At 46.1% G+C, this 24519-nt stretch overlaps 1 protein-coding gene across 2 annotated transcripts in view; it reads left to right on the forward strand.

Annotated features, from left to right (window-relative positions):
• Positions 1–2724: 2724 nt before the first annotated feature.
• gypc (glycophorin C (Gerbich blood group)) overlaps positions 2725–24519 on the forward strand; it is a 79547-nt gene continuing 57752 nt past the window's right edge. Inside the window, exons 1-2 of one of the 2 annotated variants that reach the window (XM_033024850.1) lie at positions 2725–2983; positions 18824–18973. In XM_033024850.1, coding sequence (XP_032880741.1) covers positions 18955–18973 — 19 coding nt within the window. In that variant the 5' untranslated portion in view covers positions 2725–2983; positions 18824–18954. The remainder of the gene's footprint in view (positions 2984–18823; positions 18974–24519) is intronic. The other variant, XM_033024849.1, reaches the window with a different exon arrangement.

Consider the following 24519-nt stretch of genomic DNA (forward strand, 5'->3'; position numbering starts at 1 on the left):
CTTTTTCCCTGGGTAGAGGAGTCTAAAACTAGAGGGCACAGGTTTAAAGCGACAGGGCAAAGATATAAAAATAAATCTGAGGGGCAATTTCTTCACATGCAGGGTGGTGGGTATGTGGAACAAGAAGCCAGAAGTCCGAAGAAGGGTCTCGACCCGAACTGTCACCCATTCTTTCTCTCCAGAGATGCTGCCTGTCCCACTCGTTGTGTCTAAGTCAGAAGAGTATGACATCTGGTGCAAGGTAAAGCCAGTAAAGACCGACTATCTTTGATCGGGCTTTACCTTGCACTAAACGTTATTCCCGTATCATGTAACTGTACTCTGTGAATGGTTCGATTGTTATCATTTACTGTTGGCTTTACGCTGGCTGGTTAGCCCACACAAAAGCTTTTCACTGTACCTCGGTGCACGTGACAATAAACTAAACAATAAACGATAAACATAAGAGGCGTCTACAATGGAGACTTTCAAAAGACATTCAGGCAGATTATTGGATAGAGAAAGGGTTGGAGGAATATGGGCCAACTGCAGGCAACCGGGACATGCTTAGCTATAAAAAACCTGATGGGCTTGAATGAGTTGGGCCTAAGGGCCTGTTCCCTGTTGGATGACTCTATGACTCCATAACTTTAAATATAAATTCACCCTCCACACCTTTCTGGTGAAATAAATTTCGAAAGACTCCTTTGAGAGCAGAAATTCTTTCTTTTCTCCTTTTCTTCTGAGACGATGCCTTCTGGTCATATTCTCCTATCATTTACCCTCTCGAGCCTCCAATGAAACTTGCCTGTTTCAATAAAATCGTCTCCGAAACTTCAACGAGTGCACACTCACAGCTTTTTCCAACCTGGTTGTGATGTGATTAAAGTGAAGTGGGGTGGGCCTGTGCCTCGTGACTGAGGTCAAGTGACCTTCTAGAAGGTACACAAAAAAGCTGGAGAAACTCAGCGGGTGCAGCAGCATCTATGGAGCGAAGGAAATAGGCAACGTTTCGGGCCGAAACCCTTCTTCAGACCTTCTAGAAGTTTCAGTTGGTTGTAGAATAAACTCTTCTTACAAGATGTCGGACGTGTATTCATTGTGCTAGGATCATACAGCAGACATTACGCTGATGATCTTTCCATACCCAAGATCACTCTTAGAAACATAGAAAATAGGTGCAGGAGTAGGCCATTCCGCCCCTCGAGCTTGCACCGCCATTCAATATGATCATGGCTGATCATCCAACTCAGTATCCTGTACCTGCCTTCTCTCCATACCCCCTGATCCCTTTAGCCACAAGTGCCACATCTAACTCCCTCTTAAATATAGCCAATGAACTGGCCTCAACTACCTTCTGTGGCAGAGAATTCCAGAGATTCACCACTCTCTGTGTGAAAAATGTTTTCCTCATCTCGGTCCTAAAATATTTCCCCCTTATCCTTAAACTGTGACCCCTTGTTCTGGACTTCCCCAACATCGGGAACAATCTTCCTGCATCTAGCCTGTCCAACCCCTTAAGAATTTTGTACTTTTCTGTAAGATCCCCCCTCAATCTTCTAAATTCTAGCGAGTACAAACCGAGTCTATCCAGTCTTTCTTCATATGAAAGTCTTGTATACCTTCTGTGAACGGCACGGTGGCACGGAGGCAAGAGACCCGAGTTCGATCCTGACTACGGGTGCTTGTCTGTACGGAGTTTGTACGTTCTCCCCGTGACCTGCGTGGGTTTTCTCCACGTGCTCTGGTTTCCTCCCACACTCCAAAGACGTATAGGTTTGTAGGTTAATTGCCGAGGTAAAATTGTACATTGTCCCAGTGTGTGTAGGGTAATGTTAGTGTGCAGGGATCGCTGGTCGACGCGGTGGGCCAAAGGGCCTGTTTGTGCTCTGTACCTCCAATCAGCCATGATCACATTGAATGGCGGTGCTGGCTCGAAGGGCCGAATGTCCTACTCCTGCACCTATTGTCTATTGTCAATCCAAACTAAAAACAAAACTGGCTGACTGAGATATATAAAATTATCAGATGTATAGAAAGGGAAGGCTAGATAATGTATTATCAGATGTATAGAAAGGGAAGACTGGCTGAGGTAGTTGCCACAAAGGAAATATCAAACACTGGAGGTTTTTTAAAGTGAGAGGATAAGAAGAGAGAAGGAATGGGTGACATTTCGGGTCGAAACCCTTCTTCAGATTGGAGGGTCTCGACCCTAAACGTCTCCCATCCCTTCTATCCAGAGATGTTGTCCCGTTGAGTTACTTCAGCATTTTGTGTCCATCTTCGGTGTACAAGGGCATGGAGAGATCGCCAGGTTGAAAAAGCTGTGTGTGTGTACTCATTGATGAAGTTTCGAAAAGAGAGGGTGCCTTGAATGAAACGGCAGCTCTACCGCTGTGTCACCCACCCTGAGTGGGGGTATGAACAGGAGCAGTTGTACCCAAAGAACATGGAGCAAGAGCATCCTTCTTGGTTGTAACTAACTGCACAACTCCAAACCAGGCAGGAATCTCGCAGCTCACTTGTCCTCCCGCTACTGAACAGCCACAGAGATCAGAGAGAGCAGCCCATTCCTTCTCTTCAGAGATGCTGCCTGTCCCACTGAGATACTCCAGCTCTTTGTGTCTGTCTTCGGTTTAAACCAGCATCTGCAGTTCCTTCTTACACATTACATTACATTACATTCCCCTCGTCCAGTTACAGATCAGAGAGAGCAGCTGCTTCAAATTTGCATGGGAGTGGTTTGTGTCAACAATTGGTCCCAGCACTCAGGAGGCTCACAGCAAATAGTGCAACAGGAACTCTCTGGTGCCTTGGCCCTCCCAGTTACACAGCTCGGTGCAGCCTGCAGTCTAGGTTCAAAGGCAGCTCCTTCCGTGTTTCACTTCACCCTCATTCAGCCCCCAAGCTGCTGAGAGACAAGCGAGCGAGTGATCAACGCGAAGCAGGCAGACTTCTCCACTCTTTCATCTCCGCGACTTCTGGGGGCAGCGACAGTCAGGAGGTGAGTTGTGTTCATGGGACGGACGTGATCTCTCTCTCTCTCTCTTTCTCTCTATCTATCTATCTCTCTCTCTCTCTCAGTCTATCTCTCTCTCAGTCTATCTCTCTCTCAGTCTATCTCTCTCTCAGTCTATCTCTCTCTCAGTCTATCTCTCTCTCTCTCTCAGTCTATCTCTCTCTCTCTCTCTCTCTCTCCCTCCCTCGCTCCCTCTCTCTCAGTCTATCTCTCTCTGTCTATCTCTCTCTCTCTCTGTCTATCTCTCTCTCTCTCTGTCTATCTCTCTCTCTCTCTGTCTATCTATCTCTCTCTGTCTATCTCTCTCTCTCACAGTCTATCTCTCTCTCTCAGTCTATCTCTCTCTCTCTCAGTCTATCTCGCGCTCTCTCTGTCTATCTCGCGCTCTCTATCTCTCTCACTCCCTCTCTCTCTCACCCTCTCTCTATCTCTCCCTCCCTCTCTCTCTCTCTCTCTCTCCCTCCCTCGCTCCCTCTCTCTCAGTCTATCCCTCTCTCTGTCTATCTCTCACTCTCGCTCTCTCTCTCTCACTCTCTATCTATCTCTCGCACTCTCTATCTATCTCTCTCACTCTCTATCTCTCTCCCTCTCCCCCACCCACCCCACCCACTCTGAGCAAGTTTGTTTTGTACGTATTTACTTTTCCTTACTCCAGGTACTCTTTCTCTCTCTCTCTCTCTAATCTCTCGGTAGTGGTGACTAGTTCAACATGTGTCTTGTGAAAATCTCTCTTGAACTCCACCTGCACTCTTTATCGCCGAGTGTATTTGAGGTAAACCTCCAAGGGCAGAGTGGGTTGAATTCAGGGCTGCGCTGTGTAAGTGCAGGCAGCTTTATGTTAAACACACAAGTTGTTGTCACGGCATTATTTGAGGAGCCTTCAGGGTTTTAGCCAGTCTCTGCATACTTAATTCCCTCCCTGAGCCCATGGTGGTTTGAGATTCTTTTCCAGCTTTATTTCTTACAAGCATGCCAGCTGCAGCAATTTCGACCACTGCTTGACCCTGTTCTGCTCTCCTAATGTAAGTTGAAGGTTCCCACTGGAACAGCCCGCTCTGTTTATCAAGAGAACTGTCCTCTTTCAGGCCGGCTCTCTGCTGAGCAGTTGTTTAAAAGGGCAGCTGTGTGAGGGGGGAAAGATGAGGAATGGGAGGGAGAGATTGCTTTGGCCCGTGAAATTAACACCCTTTGCCAAAAGAGGTCAGTCCTCCCCTTTGCGTCTGAGTCATCTCCTGCATGGAACAAATCCTGTGATCAATGCTGTAACCACAGTGTTGTTACATTCACCTCAGTCAGGGATAGGCACAAAAAGCTGGAGTAGCTCAGCGAGACAGGCAGCATCTCTGGAGAGAAGAATAAAAATAATGGGTGACGTTTCGGGTTGTCACCCATTCCTTCTCTCCAGAGATGCTGCCTGTCCCGCTGAGTTACTCCAGCTTTTTGTGTCTATCTTTGATTTAAACCAGCATAGAAACATAGAAAATAGGTGCAGCAGTAGGCCATTCGGCCCTTCAAGCATGCACCGCCATTCAATAGGATCATGGCTGATCATCCAACTCAGTATCCCGTACCTGCCTTATCTCCATACCCCCCTGATCCCTTTAGCCACAAGGGCCACATCTAACTCCCTCTTAAATATAGCCAATGAACTGGCCTCAACTACTTTCTGTGGCAGAGAATTCACCACTCTCTGTGTGAATTTATTTTTTCTCATCTCGGTCCTAAAAGACTTCCCCCTTATCCTTAAACTGTGACTCCTTGTTCTGGACTTCCCCAACATCGGGAACAATCTTCCTGCAGCTAGCCTGTCCAACCCCTTAAGAATTTTGTACGTTTCTATAAGCATCTGCAGTTCCTTCTTACAAATTCCATTCCCCTCATCCAGTTACAGAACTTTGGTCCGAAGAAGTGTCTTGACACGAAACGTCACCCACTCCTTCTCTCCAGAGATGCTCCAGCGTTTTGTGCCTACAGAACTTTTGTTAGCCCCTGCATTTCCCGGAATCGTGGCAGTGGGTAGCAAATACATAGAACAGAACGTGATCGGTCTCCTTTGGCCCACAATGTCTGTGCCGAACATGATGCCAAGACCATCTGTCTGCCTGCACATAATCCATTTCCCTCTATTCCCTGTATATCCATGTGCCTATCCAAAATCTCCAGCGTCTGAAGAAGGATCTCGACACAAAAACGTCACCCATTCCTTCTCTCCAGAGATGTCGCCTGTCCCATTCAGTTACTCCAAAATTTTGTGTCTATCTTCAGTGTAAACCATAGATCTATAGATACATAGAAAATAGGTGCAGGAGTAGGCCATTCGGCCCTTCGAGCCTGCACCGCCATTCAATATGATCATGGCTGATCATCCAACTCAGTATCCCATACCTGCCTTCTCTCCATACCCCCTGATCCCTTTAGCCACAAGGGCCACATCTAACTCCCTCTTAAATATAGCCAATGAACTGGCCTCAACTACCCTCTGTGGCAGAGTTCCAGAGATTCACCACTCTGTGTGAAAAATGTTTTTCTCATCTCGGTCTTAAAGGATTTCCCCCTTATCCTTAAGCCGTGACCACTTGTCCTGGACTTCCCCAACATTGGGAACAATCTTCCTGCATCTAGCCTGTCCAACCCCTTAAGAATTTTGTAAGTTTCTATAAGATCCCCCCTCAATCTCCTAAATTCTAGCGAGTATAAGCCGAGTCTATCCAGTCTTTCTTCATATGAAAGTCCTGACATCCCAGGAATCAGTCTGGTGAACCTTCTCTGCACTCCCTCTATGGCAATAATGTCCTTCCTCAGATTTGGAGACCAAAACTGTACGCAATACTCCAGGTGTGGTCCCACCAAGACCCTGTACAACTGCAGTAGAGCCTCCCTGCTCCTATACTCAAATCCTTTTGCTATGAAAGCTAACCAGCATCTGCAGTTCCTTCCTACACATCCCCTTCGATGCTGCTATCATTGAATGTCCTAGGAGCAGAATTAGACCATGCAACCCATAGAGTTTGCCCTGCCATCCGTTCATGTCTGATCTATCTTTCCCTCTCAACCCCATTCTCCTGCCTCCTCCCTGTAACCTGTGGCATCCTTACTAATCAAGAACCTGTCAATCTCTGCTTTAAAAATACACATAGTCTTGGCCTCCACAGCCATTTGCGGCAATGAATTCCACAGATTCTCCACCTTCTGTTGAAAGAATTTCCTCCTCATCCTCTTTCTGAAGGTACTTCCTTTTATTCTGAGATCGAAGAAGGGTCTCGACCCAAAATGTCGAATCTTCCTTTTCTCCAGAGATGCTGCCTGACCCGCTGAGTTACTCCAACCTTTCATGTCTCTCTCCTGTGTATTTGAGTGTATTCGAGATTTAAAAAATATATATTTATGGCCGTCTCAAATCCCAACCTCCCATCGTGATTTTGAAACTTTCTTTACAAAATTCCAAAAATAAATCGGAAAGAATTTAATTCTTTATGTTGTTCTACTTTGAACTCATCATTTCTGTTGCAAGTTCCCAGTTTAGTGTTTGCATGGCCTAGAAATAATTCTTCAGCTTGTGGTTAAAGGGATAAATACTTGCTTGTTTTGTGCACGCAGACCTTGGATCCCATGCCCTACACAATATGTCTTTCTAATTGCCGCAAGTTTCAAATGCAGCAATGTTCATCACAAGCAGGAAGTGCTTGGAATATTTTTAACAGCTGACTGCAAATTGTAGACTTAAAAAAAAATAATTTCATCATAATGCAGGTTGCATTAAATTAATCGGGTTGCCTCTGATTTAATTGTTGCGATTAACTAGTCATAAGATGCCCAGTAACGTGGCAACTGTCGATGTACCTGCAAGCGTTGCGAGTTGCGAGTTCTTGCATTCCACAAAGATCGGGCTGCCATAGTGGCGCAGTGGTGGAATTGCTGCCTTGCAGCGCCAGAGACCCGGGTTCGATCCCGACTACAGGCGCTTGTTCGTACGTTCTCCCTGTGACCAGCGTGGGTTTTCTCTGAAATCTGCGGTTTCCCTCCACGCTCCAAAGACGTGCCAGTTTGTTGCTTATTTTGCTTGGTGTATGTGTAAATTGTCCCGTGTGTGTGGGTGCGTGTGTAGGATAGTATTAATGTGCGGGGATCGCTGACTGGTGCGGACTCGGTGGGCTGAAGGGCCTATTTCAGCGCTGTATCTCTAAACTAAACTAAACTAACATCTGGCTCAATCAGTCAAAAACTCAAATTATTTTGTTTTAGTTGTTTATAGACTCGTAGAGAAATACAATGTGGAAACAGGTCCTTTAGCACAACTTGCCACACCGACCAACATGCCCCATGTATAATAGTCCCATCTGCCTGCATTTGACCCATGTCCCTCCAAACCTGTCCGATCCATGTTCCTGTTTGAATGTTTTTTTTATGTTGCGATAGTACCTGTCTCGACTTCCTCCTCTGGCAGCTGGTTCCGTACACCCGCCACGCTTTGTGTAGTTAATAATTTTTAAAAAATAGTAAAAAGATGCTCCTCAGGTTCCTATTAAACCTTCCCGCCCTTTTCTTTTCCATTTGTTTTGAGAACTATGACAATCTATATTTTGACATTACTGACGACATACTCGCATTTTCAAAGACGACGTTCGATTTTTGTCCACTTTGGAATGCACGCTTGCGTCATAGCTTGGTTCAGAAACAGCTCTGATGAAGCCTAGTCCATCACACAAACCCAATTGCTCCTTCCAACCCCACTCATCCTCACCGACTCCATGTAGGAAGGAACTGAATATAGTCATAGGGATACAGTGTGGAAACAGGCCCTTCGGCCCAACTCACCCACACCGGCCTACAATGTCCCAGCTACCCTAGTCCCACTTGCCTGCACTTGCTCCATAATCCTCCAAACCTGTCTTATCCATGTACCTGTCCAACTGTTTCTTAAACAATGGGATAGTCCCAGTCTCAACTACCTCCTCTGGCAGCTTGTTCCATACACCCACCACCTTCTGTGTAGATAAAGTTACCCCTCTGATTCCTATTAAATCTTTTCCCCTCCACCTTGAAACTATGTCCTCTGGTCCTTGATTCCCCTACTCTGGGTAAAGGACTCTATGCATCTACCCGATCTATTCCATGCATGATTTTGTATACCTATCATGATTTTGTATACCTCTACAAGATCTCCCCTCATCCTCCTACGCTCCATGGAACAGAGACCCAGCCTACTCGACCTCTCCCTAGAGCTCACACCCTCTAGTCCTGGCAACATCCTCGTAAATATTTTCTGAACCCTCTCAAGCTTGACAATATCTTTCCTATAACATGGTGCCCAGAACTGAACACAATATTCTAAATGCGGTCTCACCGACGTCTTGTACAACTGCAACATGACCTCCCAACGTCTGAAGAAGGGTTTCGGCCCAAAACGTCGCCTATTTCCTTCGCTCCATAGATGCTGCTGCACCCGCTGAGTTTCCCCAGCAATTTTGTGTACCTCCCAACATCTATACTGGTTTAAACCGAAGATAAACACAAAATGCTGGAGTAACTCTCAGCGGGACAGGCAGCATCTCTGGAGTGAAGGAATGGGTGACGTTTCGGGTCAAGGCACTTTTCTTCTGAAGAAGGGTCTCGACCCAAAATGTCTCCCACTCCTTCTCTCCAGAGATGCTTCCTGTCCTGCTGAGTTACTCCAGCATTTTGTCTCATTGACTCCCATCTACATTTCATTATTCCTTGCAAAAGCAGCCGACATAATCAAGGATTTGTCCCACCCCAAACATTCCTCTTTCGCCCTGCTCGCGTCTGGCGAAAGACATAGAAGTTTGAAACGGCGCACCACCAGACTCGGGAACAGCTTCTTCCCCTCCCTTATCAGTCTTTTGAATGGTCCTTCCATAAGCGGGGGGGTACTGTGCGATTCACTTCCACCCCACTGAGGACATTGTCTGTGGAACTTACTTACCTACTTACTGCCTATAGAAACATAGAAAATTGGTGCAGGAGTAGGCCATTCGGCCCTTCGATATGATTCAATATGATCATGGCTGATCATCCAACTCAGTATCCCATCCCTGCCTTCTCTCCATACCCCCTGATCCCTTTAGCCACAAGGACCACATCTAGCTCCCTCTTAAATATAGCCAATGAACTGGCCTCAACTACCTTCTGTGGCAGAGAAAGTAGTTGAGGCTATTATGCCTCCTGGCATGTAGGGCAGCAACGAAGGTCCTCCACTCAGTGGTGTTGATTCCATCAGTTGCTGTTTCCGTACCATATTTGTTTTACGAGACAGGGTTGTTAGCCCTGTGCTCAACTTCTAACCTGGTGGACCAGTGGATCGCTCTTCGTCTCGCCTCTACCCTTCGACCTGTCCAGCATGGGAGACCCTAACAGGAGACGAACCTCCCGCTGGCATAGCTCTAGGGGTCACTGAGACACACAAGCTCCCCGACCACGACAAGGTTGCAATCCAACGGGGATTGTCTGTGGAACTAATGCACGACAATGCTAAGCAGTTTATTCCGCCCTCTGTATCTTCCCCTTTATTCTTTGACTAGAGTTTGACTTAGTTTATAGGCACGTGTACCGAGGTACAGTGAATAGGTTTTGTTGCGTGCTAACCAGTCTGCAGAAAGACAGCCTGAAGAAGGGTTTCGGCCCGAAACGTTGCCTATTTCCTTCACTCCATAGATGCTGCTGCACCCGCTGAGTTTCTCCAGCTTTTTTGTGTACCAGCAGAAAGACGATACTTGATTATGCTCCAGAGATCAACAGTGTACAGATACATGATTTGATTGTTATCCATACATGGTATATAGACCTATTTGGATAGCATGCAAAACATTGCGGAGTTTGTGTGTGTTTTCCCCGTGATCAGGGTGGGTTTGCTCCGTCCTGTTTGCTCCCACGCTAGAGTTGCTGCCTTGCAGCGCCAGAGACCCGGGTTTGATCCTGATTGCGGGTGCTGTCAGTACGGGGTTTGTACCTTCTCCCTGTGACCGTGTGGGTTTTCTCGGGTTTTTCGGTTTCCTCCCATACTCCAGAGACGTACAGGTTTGTATGTTTAAGAAATGGTGGAAAAATCGAAGGTAGACACGCGATGCTGGAGGATCTCAACAGGCGAGGCAGCGTCTCTGGAGAGAAGGAACGGGTGACGTTTCGGTCTGGAGAAGGATCTCGACCCGAAACATCACCCATTCCTTCTCTCCAGAGATGCTGCTTCACCCGTAGAGTTACTCCAGCATTTTGTGTCTATCTTTGATGTAAACCAGCATCTGCAGTTCCTTCCTACACATGCCAATTAGTGAACTGATCTGCACTGTGTCATCTGCAGAAAGTTGGCAATTCCAGTTTGGCCCATTTCTGTGCTCTACAACTATTAGTTTGTATCAGTCAAATTTAATAAAAGTTTATTGGACATCTGCATTCCATCCCCCCCACCCCACCCTAGTCATCCCACTAGTTCCACTGTTCTCATCCTTGTATCCCTGCCGTTAGCCCACCTTCCCCAGCCAGCAATGGGCCATGATGGACCCCACCCTTCCTGAGGATATCTGCTGCTGGCCCTGTTTTGTTCTAGCCTTTTCTCCCCTCCCATTCCCACCTGCCCCCCTGCCACACCTCCATCTCTCCGTCTGAAGAAGGGTTCCGACCCGTAACGTCACCCATTCCTTTCCGCCGCCTGACCCGCCGAGATACTCCAGCAGTTTTTCCTTCATCTTCACTGCACTACCCGGAAAGCCCTAAACCGCCTCCGCGCTGGGGTGGGACATTGCGGACTCAACCTGAAGAAGTGGGGCCTCTCGGACTCTGACAAGCGCAACTGTGGAGAGGTACAGACAACGGCCCACCTACTGACTTGCAGCGGAGAGGCACGCACTGTGGACGATCACCGCACAGGCACAGATGTGGCACCGGCTGCGGCAGAGCGATGGCAGAACATCGTCTGACACACGAGCGAACAAACTATAAACCTGCATCTGCAGTTCCTGCCACCACATAATAAGTTGCAACAGAAGCTCATTTGTAAACTTCTCAACATTGATCCAAATGAAATAGTAAAAACTGAAAGATGGCTGGGAAGGCATGAATGACTGAAAATTCAACAAAGAATTATTCTATAATTATTATTCTAATAGCGCACTATTATTGTTTGTCTTTTTTTGTGTACGTGTGTGTGTGTGTGTATATCTATATCTATCTCTGATCTGAATAAGGGTCTCTGCCCGAAACGTCACCCATTCCTTCTCTCCAGAGATGCTGCCTGTCCCGCTGAGTTTCTCCAGCATTTTGTGTCTCTCTTCGATTTATGCCAGCATCTGCAGTTCCTTCTTGCACATTTTGTATATATATGTGTGTGTGTGTGTGTGTGTGTGTGTGTGTGTGTGTGTGTATATATATATGTGTGTGTATTTGTGAGTATGTGCATACATACACTGAACTTTTTTCTCTCTTGTTTATTACATTGTTTACAGTGTACTTTGTTTACATATTCTGTTGTGCTGCTGCTAGTAAGAATTTCACTGTTCTATCTGGGACATATGACGATAAAACACTCTTGACTATTGAAACGTTAACAGGATGTTCACCCTGGGAAGTACTCAAAGAAACAGCTATGTACATGGAGCTGGCAATTGTTGCCCAGTCACTGGGATTTCAGTGACATTTTTTGTCACATTTATCAGTGTTTGAGTTTTCTTGTTAGAGGATTTTAATGTAATGTCTGGGGACAAGGTCAGCAAGTTGAGTGCCTGTCCCACTTAGGCAATTTTTTCGACGACAAGGAGCAGGGGTGTCGCCTGTATGGTTGTGAGTATGGTCTCCACAAGTCGCCTAATGAGTCGTAACTTTTTATCTTGTCGCTGCTGGATTTTGAAATGTTCAAAACCCATCGGCCACTGTGGGCTTGACGTAGCTTTTCCTGTCGTAGGTTGTCGCCAGAATGACGCAGATAGTCACCAGGTGACGTAGGTTGTCGCCGGTTGAAGACTTCGGTGAATTCCATTGGAGACTACCTATTTCAACCGGCAACAGGTACCGGCGACTGAATTGTCTTCATTTGGCGCTGACAGGGTCGTAGGTTTTCGTAGGTGTGGTTGTAGATGGACGTCCTAATGGGTCGCCAGTTGTCGCTAGCTTGCCATCGACTAGGTGGTAGTTTGTTGTAGACATTGTCATAGCGGGGTCCAGTCGCCGTTTTTTCGGTGACCTGCTACGACTGACAATCGCCTAAATGGGATAGGCCCTTTATAACATAGAAACATAGAAAATAGGTGCAGGAGTAGGCCATTCGGCCCTTCGAGCCTGCACCGCCATTCAATATGATCGTGGCTGATCATCCAACTCAGTATCCAGTACCTGCCTTCTCTCCATACCCCCTGATCCCTTTAGCCACAAGGGCTACATCCAACTCCCTCTTAAATATAGCCAATGAACTGGCCTCAACTACCTTCTGTGGCAGAGAATTCCAGAGATTCACCACTCTCTGTGTAAAAAATGTTTTCCTCATCTCGGTCCTAAAAGATTTCCCCCTTATCCTTAAACTGTGACCCCTTGTTCTGGAATAACGTATGCAAAGTATAAATACTAGAGTCTACAGTGTGGAAACAGGCCCTTCGGCCCAACTTCCCTACACTGACCAACGTCCATTCTACACTAATCCCACCTGCCTGTGTTTGGCCTATATCCCTCTAAACCTGTCTATCCTGTCCTGGTGAGTTACTCCAGCATTTTGTGTGTATCTTCGCTGAAAACCCTTCCTACACTATCCATGTACATGTCTGATTGTTTCCCTAAATGTTACGAAAGTTCCTGCCTCAACTACCTCTTCTTGCAGCTCGTTCCACCCTTAGTTTGAAACGTTACCCCTTAGATTCCTATTAAATCTTTCCCCCTTCACCATAAACCCAATGTCCTCTCGTTCTAGATTCCCCTACTCTCAGCAAGGGATTCTGTGCGTCTACCTGATCTATTCCCATCATAATTTCATACAACTCGATAAGATCATTTAAACACTGTGGCAGAAACAGCTTCACTTTGGACACAGAAACACAAGGGTTGGAACAACACAATATTTATCTGCGGACCGGCAGTCTCAACAATAGAGGCTCCAGTTGAAATAAACCATGGCACAAATATTTTGACAGAGAAAGCATCACAAAGATTGAAGAGGAAATGCAGCTTGTTTTCTCATGACCCGGATTTGGAGTGCAACTGTTCAGTGAAGGGAAACAGTTCTCAACTGTTATCTCCTGCCACAGAGAATTACAGTGTGAAAGGAAGAATGCATGCCCAGTGATTAACCTTGAAATTCATCTTCAAAAAGACCAACAGCCCATCCCTCCACTTCCAGTTTCTCCCATTTCATTTCCTATTCCCGCTGTTAGTTTAGTTTAGAGATGCCGTGCGGCAACGGGCCCTGTGGCCCACCAAGTCCGCACCGACCAGCGATTCCCACACATTGGCACTGTCCTACACACTGGGGACAATTTGCAATTGTCCTACGAACCTGTACGTCTTTGGAGTGTGTGAGAAAGCGGAAGATCTCGGAGAAAACCCACGCAAGTCACGGGGAGAACGTGCGAACTCCGTACGGACAGCACCCGTAGTCAGGATCGAACCCGGACCTCTGGTGCTGTAAGGCAGCCACTATACCGTTGCACCTTCCAGTTTGGCTCAAGCTCTCAGCATCTGTACCCAAATGTCTCCATGTCCGGCACTGTTATTTATTTCACACGTTCAACGTGACGTGTTCCGTATCACTGTTCAAACAGTTTTAATTCTTTCCTGTCCACATTCACCTCCTATTTACTTTTACTCCAGACAGATCATTTGCAATTAACAACCATTTGGTGTCGTCTCTCTGTTGACCATCACCATTTGCATTTTCCCTGCCTGATCCTTTTATCCATTCACCATCTTTTGCTTCACTGCCATCTGAAACGCTTTGTAAATGTTGCCTTGTTCTGATTTAGTTTAGAGATGGTGTGGAAGGAGGCCCTTCGGCCCACCAGTCATGTCGACCATGTAGAACTGCACATGCTCGAAAAATCGAAAGTAGACAAAAATGCTGGAGAAACTTAGCCAGTGAGACATGCAAGGAATGCATGAGGCTGCCTCGCCCGCTGAGTTTCTCCAGCATTTTTGTCAACCTTCTGTGAACACGCGATTTGATGCCTGCCACCCGGGGCGGGATCCATGTGTACACGTGATAGATGTGGCCCGCCATCCGATCACAGACATACGTCCCGGCCCCAATGCAGAACAAGGTTGTCGACGCCTGCTTTAGGCCTTAGAGCTAAATCTAACTCTCTCTCTGCGGTGGGAATGGACAAACGACATTTCGGGTCAGGATTGAAGAATGGACTCTGCTACGACTATGTCTACAACAACCTACCACCTAGGCGGTGTCTGTCCATTCCCTCCACAGATACTGCCTGACTTGCTGAGTTCCTCCAGCTTTTTGTGTTCTCACGAAATGTTATCGGCTTGACACGATAACTTTGTTTCTTGCTCCTGCCATGTTGCCTGACCTGAATCTTTCCAGCACTTTCGGTTCTTGCCAGCATCAGCTCATCCTTTTAGATTTCCAAAGCTTCCTTGACGGTTAATAAAATCCAGACCACGTATCATATTTTCTGCATGTGCTTCGCACAAGTTAATAGTCGGACAACGACTCGGCCCCGAAGCTGTAGCGGCGGCAGCGGCAGCGGAGACCCGACTCGGCCCCGAAGCTGTGGCGGAGGTAGCGGCAGCGGAGACCCGACTCGGCCCCGAAGCTGTGGCGGAGGTAGCGGCAGCGGAGACCCGACTCGGCCCTGGAGCTGTGGCGGAGGTAGCGGCAGCGGAGACCCGACTCGGCCCTGGAGCTGTGGCGGAGGCAGCGACCACCCGCGGAATTTGAACCGTCGCCTCGGCGCAGAGGGAGAACAAAGAGGGAAGATACAGAGACTTTATGATTTTGCCTTCCACCACAGTGAGGAGGTGTTTGGTGAACTCACTGTGGTGGATGTTAAATTTGTGTTGATTGTGTGTTTTTGTCATTTTTTATTATATGTATGACTGCAGGGAAACAAAATTTCGTTCCGACCGAAAGGTCTGAATGACAATAAATGAATCTAATCTAATCTAATCTAAAATGGTACCCCTTCATGACACAAAAATTACCGAACTCATCCGGGAGACGTGTTGACGCAACGCGCAATGGTAGAGTTGCTGCCTTACAGCGCCAGTGTCCGGGTTCGATTCTGACTACGGGTGCTGACTGTGTGGAGTTTGGACATTCTCCCCTTGACCGTGTGGGTTTTCACCAGGTGCTCCGGTTTCACCCCGCACTCCAAAGATGTACAGGTCTGTATGTTAAATGGCTTCGGTAAAGACTAAATTGTCCCTAATGTGTAGGATAGTGGTGGTGTACGAAGATCGCTGGACGGCACTGACTCGGTGGGCTGAAGGGCCTGTTTCCACACTATCTCTAAAAGTAGGAGTAGGAATTAAAAAAAAGTAAGTTAACTAATGTTTGGGTGTTCCTGTTTATCAGAGTCCAGGGTGGGACTCGGAATTGAGGAGCATTCATGTCTAATATGGAAATAAATTGTCCCTAGTGTGTAGGACTCCAGTGGGCCGAAAGGCCTGTTTCCACTCTGCATCCCTAAACTAAACACTTGAGTTCTCCTTGTGGATCTGTAACTTTCCCTACTTTGGATTGTATCTAACTTTCCCTTTAAAAAAAAAAAAAATTCTCTCCTCGACAATTCCCTTTGCTCCTACGACCACGTTCTCTACTCCTACAAACCTCCGTGGAATGAAACTAAGTTCTCCAAAGCTTTCCATGACAATTTAAAATTAATGATGCCCATCTGGTTTCCCCATTCAGAGGAAATAAATTTGTCAACGTTGACATTAGAACCTAAGGAGTGGCAAGAGTAGCCCATGAGGCCTCTTGCATCTGCACCAACATTCGATAAAACTATCAAATCCAGTTTAGTTTATTGTCACGTGTACCGAGTTTCAGTGAAAAGCTTTTGTTGCGTGCTATCCAGTCAGCGGAAAGACAATACATGATTACAATCGAGCCATTTCTAGTGCATAGATACATAAGGGAATAAAGATTAGTGCATGGTAAAGGCAGCCAAGTCTGATCAAGGATAGTCTGAGGGTCACCAATGAGGTAGATAGTGATTCAGGACTGCGCTCCAGTTGTGGCAGGATGGTTCAGTTGCCTGAAAACAGCTGTGTAGAAACTGTCTCATGAATCTGGAGCTGTGCGTTTTCATACTTCTGTACCTTTTGCCTAATGGGTGAAGAAGGAGTGGCCAGAGTGCGATTGGTCCTCGATTACGCTGCTGGCCTAGCCGAGGCAGCGTGAGCTGTAAATGGAGTCAATGTAAGGAAGGTTTGAGGTCTCCGTCAGCTTTCCCAACTACCTCTGTACCACAGTGGAAGAAAATCGTATTTGATCCAGAGAGACGAAAGAAAAATTACCAACACTTTAATGTCAGATTACCAGCTTATTTAACATTTCTTTACACAATGAATCATTTTTATGCAAAGCAGTCAATGTGTTATTCAGGTGACGGGGTGGGGCAGTGGTAGAGTTGCTGCCTTCCAGCGCCAAAGATCCGGGTTTGATCCTGACTACGGGTGCTGTCTTTACGGAGTTTGTACTTTCTTCCTGTGACCTGGGTTTTCCCCGGGTGCTCCGGTTTTCTCCCACAGTCCAAAGACGTACTGGTTTTTAGGTTAATTGGCTTGGTAAAATTGTAAATTATCCCTAGTGTGTGTAGGATAGTGTAAGGGTGAGTTAAGGAGGATAGTTTAAGGGTGGCGCAGCGGTAGAGTTGCTGCCTTACAGCGCCGGAGACCCGGTTTCGATTCCGACTAAGGATGCTGTCTGTACAGAGTTCGTACGTTTTCCCTGTGACCTGGGTGGGTTTTTCTCCGAGATCTTCTGTTTCCTCCTACACTCCAATGACGTACAGGTATGTAGGTTAATTGGCTTGGTAAATGTAAAAATTACCCCTAGTGTGTGTAGCATCGTGTTAATATGCGGGGATCGTTGGTCAACGCGGACCCGGTGGGCTGAAGGGCCTGTTTCCGCGCTGTATCTCTAAACTAAAACTCAAGATAGTAATGATCATGATAACATAGATAAATGATCTGTGGTGCAGTTGGTTGTTTATATTTTTCTAAATAAGGCATTAAAACAGTAATTAGGATCAACATGTAGAACCCTGCACTTTCAGCAGCACCAATTAATTCCGGATGATTGTGTCTGAGTTCCCTAAACTAACTGAACACCATAATCCATTAGATTGACTTTGAAGAATAATTGCTTTAAGGCTCTTGTTGCTAATTTACTCTAAATTTCTTGTCCACTGGGATGGACTATTTTATTTTCCTTTCTCCTCGCCATGAGGCAAGGCAGGTGCATGGCTGGTCTTATACTGGGCCTCCTGACTAAAGCTGCCTCTTTTGAAGTGCAGAGGTGTTAATTTGCTAGGTGGGTGAGAGGGTTGGAAGAAGGGGTAGCGGTAGAGTTGCTGCCTTACAACAGCAGAGACACGGGTTGGATCCTTGTCTGTACGGAGTTTGTTCGTTGTCCCCGTAACCTGCATGGGTTTTTTTCCGAGATCTTCGGCTTCCTCCCGCACTCTGAAGACACACGGATCTGTAGGTTAATTGAGTTGATATTAAGGTAAAGTTGTCCCTAGTAGGTGTTGGGTAGTGTTATGGGCCTGTCCCACTTGGCGATTTTTGTTAGGCAACTGCCGATGACTGTCATTGTCATAGCAGGTCGCCGAAAAAACAGCGACAACCTACTTCTGTCATCCTGGCGACAACCTACGACAGCACCTACTTCAAGAGAACTCAAGCTACAAAGTTGGCTTCAAACCCACTGTTGCCGAAAAATTTTCAACCTGTTGAAAATTTAGCGGTGACCAGAAAGACGCTAGGACTTTTTGCGTGACTGAGCAGGCTACTCAGGACCATACAGGTGACTTAAAAACGCCAAAGCATGATCTTGGGTGCACAAATCCCAATTGATGGCAAAAGTGAAACATGCATGTGCCACTTCCTTCTCATTCGGTGTCAAGTTTTGAGTGCTGCTCAGATTATAAATTTGTTTGTCTAAAGACGACATCAGACTTTAGACTTCAGAGATACAGCTGTGGTTGTTGTGGCCAAGTTGGGCCAAAGGGCCTGTTTCTGTGCTGTATGACTGAATCTATAGAGGCCAATTCACTAGATGTATTCAAGAGAGAGTTGGATATGGCTCTTAGGGCTAATGGAATCAAAGATATGGGGGAGAAAAGCAGGAACAGGGTACTGATTCTGGATGATCAGCCATGATCATATTAAATGGTGGTGCTGGCTCGAAGGGCTGAAGGCCTGAATGGCCTACTCCTGCACCTATTTTCTATGTTTCTAATCTGAGTCTTGGGAATGGGCCTTGATGCAATAATTTAGCTTAGAGATACAGTGCGGAAACAGGTACTTCTGCCTACCGAATCCACACAGATCCCCGCGCACTAACACTATCTTTTTTTTTTTTTTTTGAGTGACTACAGGTAACATATTGAAAATTTTTCAGCGACAGTTGTGGTAAATTTTGCTGTCGTAGGTGAATTCCATTAAAACTAGTCCCTGGCAGTCGCCTAACGAGTTGCCTAAGTGGGACAGGCCCTTAAGGCAGCAACTCTACCGCTGTGCTGCCATGTAACAATGTAATCCAAGTGCATAAAAAGGGTTCATTAAACGAGAGAAGCTGTCCATCTTCCCCATTCACGCGTTCAATCAAAGTGGATGATATGCTCTTATCTTCCTTCCATTTTTGTATTTCAGACCTGAAGGCCTTCATCAGCTTCCTCAATAGTCCGTCGGCTTTTACTGGGTCTCCTCACTGAAAGCCACAGCAGGGTTCGCGTTGACTTGATTTCGCCTCTTGCTCCATGGTGACCTGCTACATGTGAACAATGACTACCCCATTCCCAGGTAATGCTGCTTGGAAATAACTTGGGATTTCAACTGGGATGTGCAATAAGACGGGAGGCATTTTAAGAAGGTATCACCCTTGTTCGGTACATGATTACAGATGTGTGTACTATACATGATTACAATCGACCCCTCCATAATGTACAGATACATGATGGAGCGGCTGGGCTTGTACACTCTGGTATTTAGATGGATGAGCGGGGATCTTATTGAAACGTGATTATTAAGGTATTGGACACGCTAGCGGCAGGAAACATGTTCCCGATGTTGGGGGAGTCCAGAACCAGGGGCCGCAGTTTAAGAATAAGGGGTAGGCCATTTGGAACGGAGATGAGGGGAAACCTTTCTCGCCCAGGGAGTTGTGAATCTGTGGAATTCTCTGCGCAGAAGGCAGTGGAGGCCGGTTCTCTGGATGCTTTCAAGAGAGAGTTAGATAGAGCTCTTAAAGATACCGGAGTCAAGGGATATGCGGAGAAGGCAGGAATGGGGTACTGATTGTGGATTATCAGCCATAATCACAGTGAATGGCGGTGCTGGCTCGAAGGGCCGAATGGCCTACTCCTGCACCTATTGTCTATTAAGGAAAAATGTTTAGTGCAAGGTAAAGTCCGATTGAAGTTTGTCAGAGGGTCTTCAATGAGGTAGATATTAGCATTGGCCAACTCTCTAGTTGTTGGTCATCTGCTGGCTGGGATAATGGCTGGGAAGAAAATGTCTCTGGAGAACTGATTCTCCAGGTCGATCAAAGTTTTACTTTCTGCAAAAAAGTACTAGGGTGCAGAAAATGGGCAGGTCAGGTCGCATCGGAAGATGGACACAAAATGCCGGAGTAACTCAGCGGGCCAGGCAGCATTTCTGGAGAGAAGGAATGGGTGAAGTTTCGGGTCGAGAGCCTTCTTCTAGGCTGAAGGTAGATAAAATTGCTGGAGAAACTCAGCGGGTGCGGCAGCATCTATAGAGCGAAGGAAATGGGCAACGCTCAGGGCCGAAACCCTTCAGTCTCAAGAAGGGTTTTGGCCGGAAACGTTGCCTATTTCCTTCGCTCCATAGTTGCTGCCGCACCCGCTGAGTTTCTCCAGCAATTTTATCTACCTTCGATTTTCCAGCAACTGCAGTTCCTTCTCGAACATTTCTTCTAGGCTGCGTTGGCCACTTGAGGATCAACGATCTTTCAAACTTCATCTCCAAGTCCGGGGATCTTGAGTCTCTGAGCTTTCGCCAGCTAAAAATAGAATCTGCACTGAAGTGCTTTAATTTTGAATCTCAATCAGCTGGGGATGCTCATCACCGAAGTGCTTGTAATGTTCCGTGAATACATGCCTTCAGAATTAATTAGTCATCTGCCTCTTGTCCAGCTTCTCCTAGCACTGTATTCAGGTGAGATAAGAGTACAGGTGTGTGTGTGTGTATATATAGGGAGAATATTGTGAGCAGTTGTTTGTGCGTCATTAAGATTAATATGCTTGCATTAGTTGTTTATGGAGAAAATAATGTTTATTACATCGGCAGACTTGTTGATGCCTGCACTTCTCTGCCTTTTGACCCGAGAATACTTTACTGCAATTTGATAAGTTATTGGAGCACAATGAGGCCATTCTACCCATCGAGTTTACTCCACCATTCAATCATGGCTGATCTATCTCTCCCTCTCAGCCCCATTTTCCTGCCTTCTCCCCATAACCCCTGACACCCGAACTAATCAAGAATCTGTCAACTCCTGCCTTAAAAATACCCATTGACTTGGCCTCCGCAGCCTTCTGTGGCAAAGAATTCCACAGATTCACCACCTGCTGACAAAATAAATTCCTCCGCATTTCCTTTTCAAAGGTACATCCTTTTATTCTGAGGTTGCGGCCTCTGGTCCTAGTCTCTCCCACTAGTGGAAACATCCTAAATAATTCTAAAGTATTTGAATTGTTCACCAGGTGCCTAAAACTGTCCGGGCCTTTTCGGGCAAAGAACATTGTTGGTGCATTTGAAAGTTATACAAAGAAAACATTGTATCTTTCTGTTTAGTTTTCAAGGGCCTGTCCCACTTGGCAATTTTTTTTTTTCGGCGACTGCCGACATAATTGACTGACGGATCAGGTCACCGACTAATTTGCGGCGTGATAACATATTGACGTGCGGCGTTTTTTCAGGTGACACTGATAGATAAAATTGCTGGGAAAACTCATCAGGTGTGGCAGCATCTATGGAGCGAAGGAAATGGGCAACGCTTAGACAGTGTGACAAAAAAAATCGCCAAGTGGGACAGGCCCTTTAGAAATTAGTTGACCCACAGAGACATGAAAAATAATTTGTACATTCAAGCCTGCTGGCAGAATAACAGGTTCATGAAAATGGGTAATTAATCAAGTCACACAGCATGGAAACGGGTCCATCGGCCCAACCTGCCCATACCAACCAATATACCTTGTCTGCACTAATCCCACTTACCTGCATTTCCCTCTAAACCTATCCATGTACCTGTCTAAATGTTTCAATAGTACCTGCCAAGGCAGGCCAATGTCAAGGGTTATGAAGGCAGGAGAATGGGGTTGAGAGAGATAGATTGATCAGCCATGATTGAATGGAGCAGGAGACGTGATGGGCCAAATGACCTAATTCTACAAAAGTCTGTCTACTTTTGTTTGTACTTTAAATATTGCTGCTGGCAGCAAGATTGTCATTTGTACTTGTACCTCACCGTGATTGTGCAGATGACAATAAACTTGACTTGTCTTAAGTAGCGTCCCCTTTCTCTACCCCCTGTCATTCCAATCCCCTCACTAATGACTAAATACAGTCCGTTAATAGGTGCTGGAGTGTAGTTTAGAAATACAGTGCAGAAACGGGCCCTTCGGCCAACCGGGTCCGCACCAACCAGCGATCCCCGCACATTAACACCACCCCTACACTCACTAGTGCCAATATTTACAACCGAAGATCTCGATGAAAACCCACGCAGGTCACGGGGAGAACGTACAAACTCCGTACAGACAGCACCCGTAGTCGGGATTGAACCTGGGTTGGTGAATAAAATGCTATTAAAGTACTGGCGGCACAGTGATGCACCGGTAGAGTTGCTGCATTACTGCGCCAGAGAACCCTGACTACGGGTAATGTCTCGTGCGTTCTTCCCGTGACCGCCTGGCTTTTCCCCGGGTGTAAATGATCCCCAGTGTGTAGGATAGTGCTAGTGTACGGGGATCACTGGTCGGTGTGGACCTGATGGGCCAAAGGGCCTGTTTTCGTGTTGTATCTCCAAACTATACTCCTGGAGGGTCATAAGTTATTTGAATGCACCAATCTACTTTGATTCCGAAGAACCTGCATTGTACCAAGTACCAGTACTCGATCACGTGTGGCTGATCAGATCGGCAGCATATTCTCAGTTTCAGTCACGTGTACCGAGGTACAGTGAAAAGCTTTTCGGGGGGGGAGGGGGCCAGAACGGGGTACTGATTTTGCAATAAACGTATTAGTTATGTATCTGAAAACTGTAAATGGCTCAATTGTAATCGTGTATTGTCTTGCTGCTGACTGGTTAGCACATGACAAAAGCTTTTCACTGTACCTTTGTACATGTGACACGAAACTAATGAAATTGTTGAACATTTCCTGTGCACTTTAGGCAATAAAATGTAAATCATTTTCCTGGGACAAGATGAGAATGGTGAAAAAAACCTTTTATTTAGGTATTTAGATTGGCTAATGGGCCAGAACATTTAACACTGTTCTGAAATATTCTAGATTTATTAATTAACATGGTAAAAAAAAACAAAGGTCAAGTTCTGCACTTTGAGTGGAAGTTTGATTTATCTGTCTCAGTCCTTATCCTAGTAGATGTAATTGTGTTTTTGCAAACAGCCATGTAAATCGATTCTTATCTAGATCTCTATTACTTCCGGAGGTTGCTTCAAATATCCTTGGCTACAGTCCATGTTGGGAAGTCCACATAAACAGAGGTTATTGCGACTCCCATCGTTACTGCCCCTCAGAAATCCAAATGCCGTGCGTTCCTCTCTCCCGTGCTCCATAACGCGCTGCCTTTTAAGAAGATTCCCATCTCTTCCTTCCTTACCAGGTATTCCCCATTGGCGCTTTGTTTCCTTCTGAGAAATCCTTTTACGAATGGATGGATCCTTGGCATCATTGAACTTCTGTGATTTGATTACAGCACTGACATGCAATTTTGTAGTGAAACTGGCTTGTGGGTGATGCACCTCCCTCGCCCCTTTTCTAAAGACCCTCCATCGTCCTTGGTCCCAAGTTTGCTGAGATTCGTAAGTTCTAGGAGCAGAATTGGGCCATTTGGCCCATCAAGTCTATCCCACCAATCATTCATGGCTGATTTGTCTTTTCCCCTCTCATGACTTTCTGCCATCTTTGGTTCTGGGGCATTTTCAATTCGGCAAATTGCATTGTCCATCTCTCTGCTTCCTTTCCAAAGTTTGCCCACTTAAGGGCCAGTCCCACTTTCACGACCTAATTCACGACCTCTGCCGAGTTTGCCCTTGACTCGTACTCGCAGCATGGTTGACACGAGGTCGTAGGAGGCCGTAGGTAGGTCGTAGCAGGTCGTAGGTACTCGTGGCATCAAGTAGGTCGGGGCGTTTTTTCTAGCATAATTAAAAATGTCCACGAGTAAAAAAGGTTGTGAATTAGGTCGTGAAAGTGGGACAGGCCCTTAATTCCTCCACTGACCACCTAATCCCAAATGTGGCTCTCGAAGTTCCGCTCCTCCCCCTCCACATCCAACTGCTGTAGCCCTCGATCCTATTATTCAAGACCTTACTTTAAACTTTCCCTGTATATAAGCTCTCCTGCTCCTGTATGTCACTTAGTTTCTCTATCTCCTGTGATCCTTAAACCACTTTGGTTTCCCCAGTTTATAGACAGAAATATGAAGGCGTTGCCAGTCTCAAATGCTCAAGATTCAATAATAGTATTTGCCTTAGTCACCATGCTTGTCCCAAATGTCGCCCGTCTCATTTTCACCACACACGTGATGCCCGAGCCCTTCAGTTACTCCAGCACTTTGTGTTTTGCCCAAAATTCCAGCGTCTGCAGTTCCTCGTCTCTCTGGCTTTTTAGTTTAGTTTATTGTCACGTGTGCTGAGGTAGGGTGAAAATCTTTCGTAGCGTGCTATCCAGTCAGTGGAAAGACTATACATGATTATAATCAAGCCATTTACCATATGCAGATACATGATTAAAGGAATCTTGATCAAGATGCAAGATAAAGGCAGGAAATTCCGATCAAAGTCTGAGCATCTTCATTGACGTAGATGGTACTTCTGGATTATTCTCTAGTTGTGTTCGGATGGTTCAGTAGCTGTTAGCGGGCAACTGAACTGCCCCACCACAACTAGAGAGCAGTCCTGAACTACCATCTCATCTACGTCATTGAAGATGCTCTAACTTTGATCTTTGATCGGACTTTTATTTACTTATTTATGTCGAGCTTTATTTCGAACGGATTTAAAAAAATATTAAAAAATAAAGCAAGTGTGAAACAGCATAGAAAAAAACAAAACACGAATATTTACCAAGTGTCATAA

The sequence above is a fragment of the Amblyraja radiata genome, chromosome 7, assembly GCF_010909765.2.
Source record: "Amblyraja radiata isolate CabotCenter1 chromosome 7, sAmbRad1.1.pri, whole genome shotgun sequence".
In the NCBI taxonomy this organism is placed as follows: domain Eukaryota; kingdom Metazoa; phylum Chordata; class Chondrichthyes; order Rajiformes; family Rajidae; genus Amblyraja; species Amblyraja radiata.